Raw genomic sequence first — 16,121 nt, forward strand, 5'->3', positions numbered from 1 at the left:
GTCAGAACAAAGTATCGCCAAGTGTTGGCTCATGGTCTAGGTTCACTGGGAGTTTAGACAGTGAGAACATTGCCAGGTGTGGTGGCACATGCCTGTGATCTTAGCACCCGGGAGGGAGAGAGGGAGGGAAGAAGGGAGCATCAGGAGTTCAAGGTCATTTTCTGCCACACAGCATTTGAGGTCATCCTGGGCTACAAGAGACCCTATTTAAAAAAAAAAAAAAAAAAAAAAAAAAAAAACCTTAGAAAGACAAGCTCGGCTTTCTGAGTGAGCAGAGAGAGAACGGGCACCCACAGGGACAGCCCCGAGTGTAATGCCTGCCCTTGACACCTGCCAAGAACTCTAGCTCAAAGTGAAGCAACTTGGCATGAAAGAGTGGAAAATTTCTAGTTGGCAACTTTGTCGAGAAATAGTTAGAATATGAACTTTTAATAAATTGCTTCTCATTCTATTCGGCTAGCTGGTCAATGAGTACAAACGTGCAAACTGGCCAGAGGGATGTGGTCTGGTGCTTGTATCGCACAGTACACTGACTGTCCTTGCATGTTTCCAAATAGCCAGAAGGGCTTCTCTCTCTTTCTCTCCCTCCCTCCCTCCCTTTCTACTTTCTTCCTTCCTCCTCCCTTTTCTGTGGGGCATGTGGGGGTGGTGCACGTATGTGCATGTATGTAGAGGCCAGAGTTCAACCTCAGGTTCCATTCCTCATGAGCTTTCTACTTTTTATTTTTTAATTTATTGCTGGGGCTGAGGAGATAGCTCAAGTGGTTAAGAGCACTGGCTGCTCTTGCAGAGGACCTGGCTTTGAGTCCCAGCACCCACAGGGCACTCACAATCATCCGTAACTCCAGTGCCAGGGGATCTGATGCCCTCTTCTAGCCTCCATGGGCAACAGGCACAACATGGTACACATATATACATGCAGGTAAAAACACTCGTACATATAAAATAAAATATGAAAACTCAGGTCTCCATACTTGCATTGCAAGTACTTTGCTAAGCCATCTCCCAATCCCCTTTTTTGTTTGTTTGAGACAGGGTCTCATGCAGCCCAATCTGGCTTTAAACTTGATATTAATATGTAGCCAAGGACAACCTTGAACTTCTGATCCTTCTGAGTCTAATTCCCAAATGCTAGGATTATAGGAGTAAGTCACCATGCCTGATCAGGGGACTGTTGATGTTCTGTTATTTTCTTCTCTCTCTCTTTCTCTCTCTCCCTTTCCTCTCTACCCCACCCTCTAACTCTCTTTCTCTTTTTTTCTCCAGACAAGGTTTCTCTGTGTAGCCCTGGTTGTCCTGGAACTCATTTTGTAGACCAAGGTGAAACTCACAGAGATCTGTCTGCCTCTGCTACTCAAGAGCTGGGATTAAAGGTGTGTGCCACCACTGCCTGACTTTTCTTTCTTTTTAAAAAGATACTTATTTTTAGTTGTGTGTGTGTATGTTCATGTGTGTGTGTAGCTGACCATGGAGGTCAGAAGACGGAGGTCAGAGCCTTGACCTGGACTTAAAGGTGGTTGTGAGCTACCTGACTTGGGTACTGGAAGCTGAACTCTGGTCTTCTGCAAGAGCAGTAATCACTCTTAACCTGTCAGCCATCCCTCCAGTCTCTCAACCTTCTTACACAAGAAAATAATATGTTCAGGAGCTGGATATGCTAATTACCCTGATCTGATTATCACACAATGTATGTATAAATCAAAACGTAATAGTATATACCAAAAATATGTACAATTTAATGTGGCAATTAAATAATAATAAGAGATTCTTTTCTTCCTTCTCCTCCTTTTTGAGGAGAGGGTCTTGCTATGTATCCCAGGCTGGCCTGGAACTCACTCTCCTCCTGTCTGAGCCTCCTAGGTTCTGGGAGTAGAGGGATATACCACTGCTTGGCAAACTGTTCACTTTCTTCTATGGTTGTGGAATATTCTGCAACAGGGAAGACAGATACTTGCCAAGCCCCACAGATGGGCAACTGTGTGCCAGCCTCCAGTCTTTAGCTATGACAAACAAGGCCATAATGTACTTGTTATATAGCATATACAGAATATTTGTGCAGAATAAAATATCAATAGAACATACGTGTTGTATCGTGTGTAGGTGTTCCTGTGAGTTCATGTACGTTTATGTAGAGGCCAGAGGTTGACATACAGTGTCTTCCTTGCTTCTTTCACTGTATCTGGAGCTCAGTGATATGGTGAGACTATCTGGCCAGCAAGCCATCCAGATCCCCATGGCTCTGCCTCCCAGAGCTAGGATTACAGTCAAGAGCAGCTACACTAGTTTTTTACATGAGCTCTATGAAATATGAGCCATTCCCCAAATCCATCTATCTATCTATCTATCTATCTATCTATCTATCTATCTATCTATCTATCTATGCCTCATCATGTAACCCCAAATGGCCTGGGACTCATTATGTAGACCAGGCTGGTCTCTGCCTTCCAAGTACTGAGATTAAAGGCATAACACCATGTCAAACTTCCTGCATTTATTTTTAAAGAGCATTCAAGATACCCTAGTCATTAGCATAACCGAAAATGTGAAAATTCATATTATTTGGACAAGATACTCTACGGATTACACACTACAGGGCATGTCAAGGTCACGGAGAGCTTTGTGAATGGCAGGGACAGAGATGAAGCAATCTCACCCAGAAGGTTTATGAAGGCAGTGTGCAGCGGCCTCCTTCAGGAGTCTAACCTCCGGGTTTACAGCACACACAGGGAAGATCTCTTAAAAACCCTGCCTTTGCAATAAAGTCTGGTCCTCTAAAGATGGTAGAGTCAAGAATATCTCACATTACACACTAGAGAAAGACAAACTTTGATGTGCCGAACACCAACGGCCCTTTTTATCATCCTTCCATGACTTAAGGTCTACTGGAAATATGCCATACAGATCTCGCCTCACGGAAATGTTTTGAAAATGTTCACCATGGGCTGGGGGATTATAGCTCAGTTGGTAGAGTGCTCACCTAGCATGCACAAAGCTCTGGGTTCTAGTCCCAGTACACCGTGAAAAATGGGTATAGTTGGTGAATGCTTGCAATCCCAGCACTCATCAGGGGAAGGAAGCAAGAAGGTAAGGGGTTCTTGGCTGAATACTGAGTTCAACAGTAGCCTGGGATACTACATGAGACCCTGTCTCAAGAAAGAAATAAAGAGGGGTGGGGAAGGGTGGCAGAGAGAAAGAGAGAGAGGAAGAGTACAATTCTTGCTAGCATGATAGTGTAATTTTGCTTTTTTTGGGGGGGGAGGGGGGTTTAAATCCACAACATGATTATCTGTTTCTTCAGACAAAGCACATCATTCTTCATGAGACCGGGGATGAATCACAGAATCTGAGACCTGGGAAGAGCACTGAACGCCATCCTTATTTACTGGCAAATGACTGAGGCAAGCTCTCAGCTACAGGAAACTCTAGGAAGGGCCTAAGGGTCCCCAAACCATCTAGGGCTTCCCTGCGGTTCCAGGATTTACTGAGCACCTTCCATGTTACCGAGCTTAGGTTATGATAGAACACCATTTTACCTGGGCTGCAGGTACCGGCTGGAAATCAAAGCTCCTCTCAGCCTCTCTAGGCCAAATGAACTTCCATGGTCACCGAGGGACCATGAGTCAACAGAGCCTGACAACTCTGTCTGGATGCCAAGCCCTTCTTCTTTCATATGATCTATTCTGCCTCCCAAGAAAAATGGCACACAGACCCCCCCCCACACACAGATAGACACATAGACACACACACACAGAAAGAGAGAGAGAGAGAGAGAGGAGAGCATACGAGCACACACAGGAGAAATTCATGACACCAGTCTTGAGATCTGAAGACCCCAGACCAAGGAATCCACTCACAGGCTCCGCAAAGGCGTTGTCCCAGAGGACGGTGGCTGTCGCATTGTTGTCCTGGCTGCCATGAACAATCACCACCACCGGGAGCGACAAGGTCTAAAACACAGAGAAGGATTGAGCACTGCTTTCCTCCCCTTCTGCCTGTTTCCCCTCAGGTTTCAGTGGTATGCTCCAAGAACTGGGGCTGAGAACAGCTGGGGCAGAAGCTTAAAAGGCTGAGTTATTTAAGCTTATTTAGATTAAGTTATTTAATTAAGTTATTTAGATTAAGTTATTTAATCTCTCTAACTCTCTAGCTCCCTAACTAACTAATCTTTGTATCCTAGGCTAACCTTCAAATCATTATGTAGCCCAGGTTGACTTCAGCTCAATCTTTTCATTCCTTGAGAGAAAAGTTCATGTAGCATACACTAAATGAAGCCGAGGCTGGCCTTGAACTTCTGCCTTTACTTCTGATTCTTCAAGTGCTGGGATCACAATCATGCATATACTGCTGCCATGCTCAGCTTTCATTTCAAACTCATTTTTTTGTTTGTTTTTGTTTTTGTTTTTTTCTTTTTGAGACAGGGTTTCTCTGTGTAGCCTTGGCTGTCCTGGAACTTACTCTGTAGTCCAGGCTGGCCTTGAACTCACAGAGCTACTCCTACACCTGCCTCCTAAGTGCTGGGATTAAAGGCATGTGCCAACCTGGCCCAGCTTGATTTCAAACTTGATTCCTGCCTCAGCCCTCCTGGCGGCTAGGATTATGAGCATATGCCACACGATCCGACTAAGGTTGTAGATATTTTATAGGTGAAGCTGCTTAGCCATTCCGAGAGATGAAACAACTTTCTCACATGAAGAATAAGAGAAAAAAAAAAAAAAAAAAGAGAAAGGGTGAGGAGACGCTTTTAGAAAAGGCTACAGGAAGAAATGCCTATTAAACTATTACATACCTGTAACCCCAGCACTGAACGCTGAGGGAGGACATCAAGCTCAAGGCTAGCCTGGGCTACAGGGTGAGTTTTAGGCTAGCCTGAGCCACATAGCAAGACCTCACTTATTTATTTATTTATTTATTTAAACTTATTATTTATACAGCATTCTGCCTGCATGTGTGCCTGTGCCCCAGAAGAGGGCACCAGATCTCACTATAGATGGTTGCGAGCCACCATGTGGGTGCTGGGAATTGAACTCAGGACCTCTGGAAGAGCAGCCAAGTGCTCTTAACCTCTGAGCCATCTCTCCAGCCCCAAGGCCATATTTCAAAAAACCCAACAAACAAAAACCACAGTCCACTAAATAAGCAAACATAAAGCCACACAACCACAGAAACTCCAGCTCCAATCTTATTTTGAGTTCACACTGAGTGGTTCTCAGGCGTCTTTCTAGCTGTTTCAGTTTGTTATTGTTCGCACCCAGAAAGAACTGGGAAAAAAAATATAATAGCTCTAAGTAATAAAGGTCTCTCCATTTCCCACTTGTCAACACTGAAAAAGAAGATACTATGTGGTCACAATTCTTTTGGCAAACAAACAAACAAACAAACAAACAACCAGCCTGCAAAGACGTACAAACAAACAGGCGTTACGCGTCGCGTGTACGCTCCACACACGCGTGCTGCGCGTGCACGCCATGCACACGCTGCACACCACGCAAACGCATCTGGCACGCACGGAACACGCACACCGTGCAGCCACTCTGGCGGTACGCCCGCGTGCTGCCAACAGTGCGTACGTACGACGCGCACACGCTGTGCGCAGGCTGTACACAAACACTGCACACAGACTGCAAATGTACGCCCACACACTACATGGGTTTTACACCCACGTTGCACATACATGCCACACATATATGGTATACGTGCACGCATGCAGTGCGCACTCACTGCATATATCGTATGCATACGGCACACACCATGTACACGCGCGCACGCACACACACACACGAACGTGCACACACACACACGAACGTGCACACACGCTGACTTCACCTTGACTTGAAAGACCAGCTCGTTCCCACCGACACTGAACTGTGAGTCGAACAGGATGGTGAACTTTTCCTCCGTCACCGACTCTGCGCCTCGGCGGTCAGACCTCTTGATCCGTTTCAGGGACTGCAAGGGAGAAGCGGGAGATGAAGAGGCTGGCGACCCTGAGGGCGGGAGCGCGCTGCCTCTCCCAGACCCTCACCATGTTTCTGAAGTGGGCGCTGAGGGTGCCCGTGGCTTGGTGATACTCCATGACGCAGCAGTTGTTCAGGATCTCGCCGCTGTAATCACTGCAAGGCAGACAGAAAACGAGCTGCAGGCCCACGTGGGGACAGAGGGCAAAAGCTGGAGCCAGGAAACAAAGAGGGCTGCTGGGAACAGCTGCTTCTGCCACAAGGCACAGAAGTCACTTTTTTTTTTTTTTTTCCCTGAGATAGGGTTTTCCTGTGTAGGCCTGGCTGTCCTGGAACTCACTCTGTAGCCCAGGCTGGCCATGAAATCAAAGATCCTCCTGCCTCTGCCTCCCGAGTGCTGGGATTAAAGGCACGTGCCGCCACCCAGCTGATTAAGGAAGAATTTTTATCTTTCCTCTCAGTGACCAAGGAGAGTGGCAAGGAGGGCATACTGAGTCACACTCACTTGCGGGTGTTCTCGTTCTTGAGCAGGGACTTGGCCTGCTGCTCACTGATGATGGTGGCCTTCACCTGCGGGGGGTTCATGTGCACATTCAGCTTCCCCCCCACCAGCAGGCGCACGGTGGCTGCAAACTTGGTCTGGGTCTTCAGGACCTGAGGAGGCTGCTTCTCGATGATGAAGGTGCTGCAGGGAACACAGGGGCCAGACAGTTGGCCAGAGGCTGGCTCAGGGGAGAGAGCTGGCGGCCCAGCGAGGAGGGGGGATCTTCCTGTGGGGCCTGGGAGCGGGGGAGACAGGCAGAGGAGGGGGCCTGGCCTCTGTTCCCTGGAAGGACTTGGGGGGTTGGAGAGAGGCTGGGTACCACGGTCCTTCCTGCAGTGTCCCCAACACATGCGGCCAGAACAGCCACAGCAGCAGAGCTACTGGAGCCACAGTGGGTGCGGAGGGCAGAGGGCAGAGAGCTCAGTTTGGACAGCTCCTGGGCCTCACATGCCCACCCCCCAGGAACTGCCATGCCCCTCTGAGCATGGCCAGGAGGCAGCAGTCACCTGGTGACCAGGGCTGAGATGATGTCTGTGATGGTGGCGTTGACCTCGGCCAGCATCTCCTCCACGGGGCCTGGGATGGGCAGCTGCTGGCAGAGGTGCTCGGCTCTGCGGATCTGCTGCCGGTTCTGCCAGATGATCTCGGCCAGCTTCTCACACCTGCAAGGAGCCCAGGGCCCTCAGAGGGACAGTGGCTCCTGCTCCAGCCCAGGCCAGGGGAGGAGGCCACATGACACTGTTCCTTCCTCCTTACAAAGTACCCCCCCCACACACACACACAAGATGCTGGCCTTAGCCACCGGTACCCTGCAGAGGACAAGCAGGGTGGCCTCAACTTGGAACCAACCAGCTCAAGAGTAGCCCTGCCCATTCCAAGGCACCACTACCCCCTGGGAGAGCCACGTCCCAGCAGGAGCCAAGACACTGCTATAGCGAGAGCTGCCAACTGAGGTACAGAAGAGGCCGCTGGCATCATCGCCCGAGCCCCTGCCCACCCTGCCCACCTCTCACCCTCACCAGGACTGCAGCACATCCAGGCTGCCCTCGGGGGGACCCCCGTTCCCGGCCAGCTGCTGCCGCCGCTTCCACTGGATCAACTCGTCGTCCAGGATGATGGTCTGCTGCTTCCGCAGCAGCTGCAGGGTCTTCTGGTGCTTCTCAGCCAGCTCCTGCACAAGGGAGGGCACAGCAGCCTTCTGGCCTCAGGGAAGTATCCCACAGGGCCCGGCCTAGAACCCGGGGCCCGGCCCCGCCCTCTCACACCTGCTGCACCTCACATGCTCTCACCTTGGCTCTGCCCCCACCTGGTGCCCCGGGTCTCAGGTGACAGAGCCCCCTCCCGGGCAGAGGGACGCGGGACCCACTAACCACGCGGTACTGCTGCAGCGTCTGCGCCTCTCGCTGCAGCCAGGTCTCCAGGGACACTTGCTTCTGCTGGAGGGCCGTCTCCCGGCTCATGCGCTCCTGGGGGTTCAGCTGAGCCAGCTGGGCGAACTGAGCTGGAGGAGGGGACAGACACCCACCACCATCATTTCTTATGTCCAGCGGGAAGTCTGGAGGGTCTCCCATTCTCAGGGCCAGACATCCCGTCCACCTGAGTCAGGGTTTCAGTTAGTCATGGCGTCCTGTGAGGAAGGGGCTCCCCCAGAAGGTGGTCTCTAGTCTCCCTTTAGGGTTCTCCTGACCTAGTCTGTCCTGGGCTGGGAGCGGTCACTTAATGAGAAAGCAATTCCTTGGCAGTTCTTGCCTCTCTGCCCAGCACACAGAGGGCATCTGCCTCTGCCCAGCACACAGAGGACATCTGCCTTCCCCAGAGGGCATCAGGTTTGATGTCAGACCCTGTGTACAAGTGGCCCTGTGGTTTACCAGCGGGGTGAACACGGGCAAACCCCTTTCTTTCCTGTGCCTCAGTTTCCCATTTATAAGGGGAGAATCCTGATGCCAGCTCAGTGGGCTGCTCGGGGACTAATGCTCCCAGACCTCTCTTTGTGCAGGTTGGGGCTCAAACCCAGAACTTGGTACATGCTAAGCAAGCACTCTCCCAACTGAGCTACCATCCTCAGCTTTCTTTTGGTACCTTTCTACACATATGGACAAATCCTGAGACACAAGCAGCGTACAGGGCCATGTAAAGAGTCCATGTCCTCAGCAGCTCTGCTCAACCAAGCATGTCCAGGGCTGAACTCTCTGCCCATCACCGCTGCTTGCAACCTCTCCTTGTTCCCTACTCCACACGAAGGAAAGGACCCTGAGTGCTGGCATCACTGTTGCCTCCGGTGACGCTTGGGAAGCAGCATCCTTACTCAGGTCTTGCCAGGAATTTGTGCACATTGGCATGTCTCGTTTAAGTCCATGGCTGGCCCCTGAGAACCATGTCACACTGACCCTATCCTTGCCCCAGGGACACGCAAGCTGGGACAGACAAAGGAAACATTAAGACAGCCAGGATAAGCCCACAAGTATAATTTATGCTGGCCTTAGGGTACCGGACTAAAAGGCAAGGTTCTTTTCAGTGATTTATAAGCTGGGATGCCTGGGAAGGCAGTAAATAATGTCAACATAGCAATGAGTTCTACAATCATGACCTTAGACGACACAGGCTACGTGCCTGGGAGTGTGGGACAAAAGTCTCCTGAGGTCTTGTTTCTTTTTAATTGTTTTTTAGATTTATTTTATTTTATTTGCATAGGTGTTTTTGCATACATGCGTGCCTGTGTACCACGCGCATGCCTGGTGCCCACAGAGGTCAGAAGAAGGTATTGGGTTACTTGGAAGTGGAGTTACAGATGGTCTTGAGCCACCCAGTGGGTTCTGGAACTCAAACCCAAGTCCTATGAAAGAGCAGACAGTGCTCTTAGCTCTTAATCACCGGAGCCATGGCCCCAGCCCCCTCTGAGAGTAGGAGACATACAGACAGGCATGGAGAATAAAGTGTTAATGCTCCCTCTAGGGTCAGGAGGGAGCTCTGGCGAGGCGCCCCAATTCTTAGAAGGATTCTCAGTTTCTGTGTGCCTCAGGACAAAGGCTAGGGAATGTTGTCCACAGGGCATTCATGGTCATCGGAAAGTCCTTCTGAACAACTGCATGGAACACTAAATGTTGGGCACCACAGACGGCGTTCCTTCAGTGCTGGGGACAAAAGCCAGGGCTCACACATGCTAGGGAAGCAATCCACCACTGACCTACACCCCGAACCCCAACATGTGATGCACTTCCTATTTATCACTTCAGCAAGGCTGCATTTATAAAATACTTACTCTAGGCTGGGTGATGGTGGGGCACACCTTTGATTCCAGCACTTGGGAGACAGAGGCAGGTGGATGTCTTGAGTTCGAGGCCAGCCTGGTCTACAGAGTGAGTTCCAGGACAGCCAGGATTACACTGAGATACCCTGTCTAAAACAAATAAACAAACAAACAAGCAAAGAAATAAAATGTTCACTCTTAAAAGTGCTTCCTCTATAAACTGTATTATCCCTTTTATAAGCTTTTATTGAACTATGAATGCTTTTGTTGTTGTTGTCTGTTTTTTTGAGACAGGGTTTCTCTGTGTAATAGCTCTGGCTGTCCCAGAACTGTCCTTGTAGGCCAAGCTGGCCTTGAACTCACAGACTCACCTGCCTCTGCCTCCCAAATGCTGGAATTAAAGGCATGTGCCACCATGCCCGGTGAAGATTTATTCATTTATGTATATGGGTATTTTGTCTGTATGTATGCACATTATAAGAGGACATTGCCTCCCACAGGACTACAGTTATAGGTGGTTGTAAGCTGCTAGGCGGGTGCTGGGAATTGAACTCAGGGCCTCTGGAGGAACAGCCAGTGTTCTTCACTGCTGAGCCATCTCTCCAGCCCACGAATGCCTTCTTAAAAGGAAACATCTTCTACAGCCACCCCAAACTTCCTGAGCACAGGAAGCCTGAGTGAGACGCCACACTCTCCCCACCGGGTACCATGGCTCTCCCCAAGCCCCATCCTTCCAGCTCCTTCTTCAGCGCGAATGGTTACACCCCACTCACACAGAGGCAGGGCTCAGAACGGAACCAGGTTCACTTCTGCTTCCTCAACGCTTGTTCCTAGACCTCGCTCCCACCCCCAGAGTGCCCGGATCCCACCGCCAGGCTCACCTTGGAGCCGCAGGCTCTCCTGGTACTGGATGATGAAGTACTCTTGGGTCTGCTGCAGCTTCTTCAGCTGGTTCTCCGTGTCCTGCGTGATCAGGCGCAGCTCCTCGAATGTCTGGTTGATCTGAAGGTGCTTCTGGGACATGGCATCAGCCAGGCTTCCAGCTGGAGAGCTCCCCTGGGGGACAGGTAAGGAGATCCAGGGTGTGAGGGTGGGAGGACGCCTTGGGTCTTAATCCTTAGGTGAAGCCAAAACCCCCAACAATTCAGATTCAAAACAGAAGAAATCGCAAATATCACACGTGAGGATAGGTGGAGAATGGAAAGTATGGGGAGACAGGTGACCTGACAGGACACCTTCATGGTAAAAACTTCTGTTTCAGCTCTGGCCTCCACCAGGGTATCTCACAGAGAATGCGCCCAATTCCTTAAGAAACTCAAACTCCACGTGCCCCAGAGGTCACTAGGGTCTTCCTACTGACGACTATGTCCTCTGATTTCATATTCATTCATGGACCCAATGCCATGACTGTAGTTACCTAGGGGACATGTTGGGAGTACATGGTCTGTATCTATCTCAAGACATTCTGGTGATGGAGTCATTTGCTTCCACTAGGGATAAAGCCGCACATCCCAGAGGCCCCTCAGAACAAGTTATGGGGGAGGCGCACGCAAGGCCTCTGTGGATCTGGGTGATTAGGGACTAGGTTTGACTCGGTCCTTCATTGGCTGGCCCAGAGTGTGTGCGGACGTTTCTCCTAACTGACTTCGAGCATGCTTCCACGCAAAGGCGATTTGCTCGGGGTTATCTGCACAGCTTCACCTCGCTTTGTGGCTGTAGTCACACTGGAGTCATCAATCTAAGAACAGCTCCCTAAAGAGACACTAGGGCATATCAGGTCACCTCAACAAAGTGCGGTTCTGGGGGAAACGGATCAACAAGGGCTCCTGGCATCCCCCTCCCACACCCGCAGACACTCACGTTGTTGGCTTCCCGGACCAGCCTCTGCTCGTTGTACAGAATGTGCCGGATGCAGCGGACCAGCTCCATGGGGCAGCGGTCGTAGGTGTTCTGAAAGAGGACAACAGCAGACATCACTTTGTTCCAGTCTGCGCTGTGGGTCAACCGGGAGGCTCATGACGGAGGTGCCGTAACTGTGGAGTTGTGGGCAGTGCGGTTCCTCCCATACGGGCAGGAATGAGAGAAAGACATCATGGGAAATGCAATTACAGTAAAAAGGGAAGGCTGCTCTATTTTCTGAATCTTAATGCTGAAAGCACTACGGCAGCATTCTTGGAAACAGCTAAGTTCTTAAAAGGCCACAGCAGACAAGAGACAGGACGCGGACATTTCCCGTAGTTATAATCAGAATTACTTTCGCAGTTGGGGGGAAATGGGCGTTCTCTCTTTCTGGATGGGGCATCCCAGAAGGACAGAGCATTCAAGTTTATTTAGTGTTTGAGACCAGCTTAGACAAAATGGTGAGACCCTACCTCATACTGTGCTTATAGACCAGAGTTCAATTCCCAGCACCGGTGTCAGGAGGCTCACAGCTTCCTGTAACTCCAGCTCCAGGTGATATGATGCTCCCTTCTGGATGTATGTGTGTGTGTGTGTGTGTGCTCGCACACGCATGCACAAATTTAAAAATAAAACATAAAAATATTAAAAGTAAGGAAATAAGCAATTATTTTTTTAAATGCTAATATCAAAGCCAAAACAAGGTTGCAAAAATGTTTTTTAGGTTAAAGAACAGTAAAAAGGGGACAGGATGGCTGGGACAAGAGGGTTGCTTAAAGTTCAAGATTAGCACGGCCTACAGTGGGAGGCCCTATCTCAGAAACAAACAAGTCACACAATTGAAACCAAACCAACTAAAACATTAAAGTGATGTGACAGCTAGGTATGATGTGTGAGCTTGCATTGGACCCTGAACTGGGGAGTGTAAAACACCTCTGAGTCAGTTGACAAATGGATTTAGAGACAGAATGCTAAGTACCGTGAACTCGATAATTGCATTATGACCATGTAAGGGAAGTTTCGTGTTCTTAGAACATACATGCTGAGACACTCAGGGGCGGGACATAAGGCATACAACTCACTCTCAACTAAAAAGTGTGTGTGTGTGTGTGTGTGTGTGTGTGTGTGTAGGGAAAGGAGGAGAGAAACGTGTGAGAGATGATAAAGTAAAGTAAATGATGGCAACAGATGAGTGTGAGCGTAAATAGGGGCCTCATTGTACTACGGCTGCAACTTCCTGCAAATTCATATTTGTTTTGGAGTAAAAAGTTAAAAGAGGGAGCAGAAGTGGTAGAGTGGTGCACACCTATAACCCACCCTGGGGTTGGAGTGGAGCTGATGCAGGAGGATTTCTGGTTTGTGGCCAACCTGAACTAAATAGGGAAGCTTTTTATTTCTTTTTAAAAATATGTTTTATTTTCTATTTCTAGTTATGTCTGTGTGTCTGTATGCCACATGTGGGTGGGCGCCTGAAGAGGTCAGAAGAGGGTAGCCAAGCAACCAAGGTCACTGTGAGTCTCCTGATGTGGGTCCTGGGAGCTGGACTCAGAAGAGCAATGTGAGGGCTGGTTTTGTGTCAACTGACACAGGCTAGGGTCATCAGGGGAGGGAGCCTCAACTGAGAAAAGGTCTCCGGAGGATTGGGTTGTAGGCAAGCCTGTAGGGCACTTTCTTAGTTAGTGATTGATGTGTGTGTGTGTGGGGGGGGGACCATTGTGGGTCGGGCTACCCCAGGCTGTGGTTCTGGGAGCTACAGGAAAGCAGGCTGGGCCAGCCACGGGGAGCAAGCCAGTAAGCAGCACCCCTCCCTGGCCTCTGCATCAGCTCCTGCCTCCGGGCCACGCTTGGATCCCTGTCCTGACTTCCTCCCATGACAACAGCGATGTGGAAGCCTAAGCCAAACAAACCCTTTCCTCCTCAGTTCACTTTTGGCCATAGTGTTTCATCACAGCAATAATTACCCCAAGACAAGCAGGAAGCGCCCTTAACCACAGAACCAACTCCCCAGCCCCACAGTGAGACTCTTCTCTCAAAGACGGTAACAACCACAACCACAGAGCCAATCAGAACCATGTGCGTGGAGCACATGAGTCCACGGTGCTGGGCCGAAGATCAGGACGCACGTGTCTACGGGAGGTTACGTGAGGACGCCCTCAAAGGGACAGGGCCTGAGTGTGGCCGGCGTTCGCACCCACCTGGAGCTGTGTGGCATAGTGCCCCAGCTTGATCTTCAGCAGAAACCCATCCTCCCCGACCTGGTGCTCCGCCTTCTTCTGCAGCTCCTGCACCAGGCCCTCCAAGAGCTGGGTGGCCTTAATGTTCTCCTGTGGATTATCAAGATCTATTGAGTCCCTAGGGGAAAAAAATTACACAATCTGTAGACATACATGCACAGGAGCCTGTACACACGCAGCCTCTACATGCTACGTTTGCTTTGTGGGGCTTTTATTTTTTTTTCTTCTTCCTCTTCTTCCCTTTGAGACGGGGTCCTACACAATATCAGAGACTGGCCAGGAACTCGCAACTGTCCTGCCTCGGCATCCTGAGGACTGGGGCCAGAGGTGTGAGCTGTCACGGGAGCCTCAAACATGACTTCTTAATCTCATGTGTTAAGGGACATCCCAGCACACATTGCTCTATTCTAATGACCTTAGCAGAACTGTACACTTATTTCTTAAAACAAATAGACACACACACACATACATACACTCTCCCTTCTCCTTCCCTTTCCTGACCGACTCTGGTATTAACCCATCCACCTCCTAGATCCGAAGGGGAAAAGTTTCTTCCTGCACTCTGCAGGGAGTAAGAGGTGCGATAACTTCTGGCGTCCTTTCCCACTGGACTGGCTCCTGACGCGCAGTCACTGCCCCTCCTAAGGAACCCCGGAGAGGAGGCATGGAACTGAAGGTGCCTACAAGTATTTGCACCCATGAGAAAGAAATGTCATCACTGCAGATGGGGGGCCTGGAAGCAATGCCAGCTCGTTCAGCGAAGGCGAGAAGCCGGTCCACGGCCCTCCGTGGTGTCATTCGGAGCTGTTCAACTGGTGACGGGTTGGGCCCACTTCCTCTTTATCTTCTTTCTTTTGTCCTTTTAAGATCTGTGTCTACACATTAGGCAACAGTTGCTACCAGGTAATACTTAAGTGACTTAGCGCGCCGAGAAACCGAACAGCTGTCGGGCTGAAATGCTATTTAATTACTGCTGGCCAGGTCCAGCGCCGGGGAAGAGGGCCAGCGCCAGCTAAAAGACAGCCACCCGCAAATCCCTGCAGTTAGTGAGTGCCTGGTGGCAAACAGAGCCATGCACCAAAGCCCGGAGACCGTGTCATCAGGGACCACCCCACCCGTGGTCCTCTGTTCTGACTGAGAGCCCACGCCGTTGAAAGGATCCAGGCCTTGAGCAGAACTCAGCAGTTTGGACTCGACCACTGCCCACGACAAAAGACTTCACCACAGCGTCAATATGAAGAGCTGGAGAGTCTTCATTAAGATCTTTATTTTCTTTACTTTTTGCATTTTTTTTTTTCAAGGCAGGGTTTCTGTGTGTAGCCCTGACTGTCCCGGAACTCATTCTGTAGGCCAACCTGGCCTCGAACTCACAGAGATCAACCTGCCTCTGCCTGCTGGGATTAAAGGTGTGTGCTACCACCATCTGGTGGTATCTTTGTTTTGTTCTGAAAAACAAAAACTACCTAAAATCCAGGATCTCCTTAACATCAACACAGATCTTCCAGAGCTTATTCAGCTGGAAGATCTACAGAAGACCTGCTGGATGAAAGCTTATTTGCCTAAGGACTGTCGCCAGTTTCTGGGCTCAAGTAATTCCCCTGCCTCAGCCTCCCCACTAGGTGGAACGACAGGCATTCGCTATTGTACTTTGTTTGCTTGGGGTGCTGAGTCAGGTCTGTTGAGCTGGACAAATGCTCTACCACTGGTCGACATCCTGTCTCAAGCCTCTGAGTGAGATTTGTAAACCAACAGAGACTCCTTACTAATGTTTTTTTTTTTCTAAATCCCCCAAATCATTAAGGAAGAAAAGAAAAGGACAAGGACTAACCCAGGTGTGTTTGATGTTCTCATATTTAGCCAGTTTGTTTTCCTCTTAATTACATGAAGCTGGGATTTTTCTTTTTTTTAATTGCCTAGAAAATTGCCTTCCCGTGGAACACTTGTTTCTGAGCAAAACTTTGCTAACGAGCTGTCGCAATCATCAGCGGGTACGGACCGCCTTCTCCCAACGGTGCCAGGGCCGGCTCTCTGAAGAGGAGCCTGCCACCCTGGTGAACGCCTGGGCTAGTCTGATGAACTTGTCACACTGACTGACAGCCTGGGGCCAATCAGCAAGCTCCCTGCCCTGAGCACTGCCGGGCACGGCTGGAGTTTAAAATCGGCTGGGGGGTTACGGTGCTGCGGGCTGAGGAACCAGCTCGGTAGACAGGTTGTCTCTTGGGGCGGAAGCATTGCCCCAGCAC

The 16,121-nt window shown here is 50.0% G+C and overlaps 1 protein-coding gene across 3 annotated transcripts in view; it reads right to left on the reverse strand.

Moving 5' to 3' along the window:
- Stat5b (signal transducer and activator of transcription 5B) overlaps positions 1-16,121 on the reverse strand; it is a 69,637-nt gene that overhangs the window by 10,402 nt on the left and 43,114 nt on the right. For all 3 annotated transcript variants that reach the window (XM_055619598.1, XM_055619599.1, XM_055619600.1), the window contains exons 3-12: positions 13,840-13,996; positions 11,606-11,695; positions 10,627-10,801; positions 7,869-7,999; positions 7,518-7,669; positions 7,005-7,160; positions 6,460-6,639; positions 6,023-6,110; positions 5,824-5,946; positions 3,855-3,947 (exon numbers count right to left, since the gene is read on the reverse strand). In XM_055619598.1, the coding sequence (XP_055475573.1) occupies positions 3,855-3,947; positions 5,824-5,946; positions 6,023-6,110; positions 6,460-6,639; positions 7,005-7,160; positions 7,518-7,669; positions 7,869-7,999; positions 10,627-10,801; positions 11,606-11,695; positions 13,840-13,996 (1,345 nt within the window). The remainder of the gene's footprint in view (positions 1-3,854; positions 3,948-5,823; positions 5,947-6,022; positions 6,111-6,459; positions 6,640-7,004; positions 7,161-7,517; positions 7,670-7,868; positions 8,000-10,626; positions 10,802-11,605; positions 11,696-13,839; positions 13,997-16,121) is intronic.

Source organism: Psammomys obesus, unplaced genomic scaffold (assembly GCF_907164565.1).
Source record: "Psammomys obesus unplaced genomic scaffold, mPsaObe1.curated_primary_1811, whole genome shotgun sequence".
In the NCBI taxonomy this organism is placed as follows: domain Eukaryota; kingdom Metazoa; phylum Chordata; class Mammalia; order Rodentia; family Muridae; genus Psammomys; species Psammomys obesus.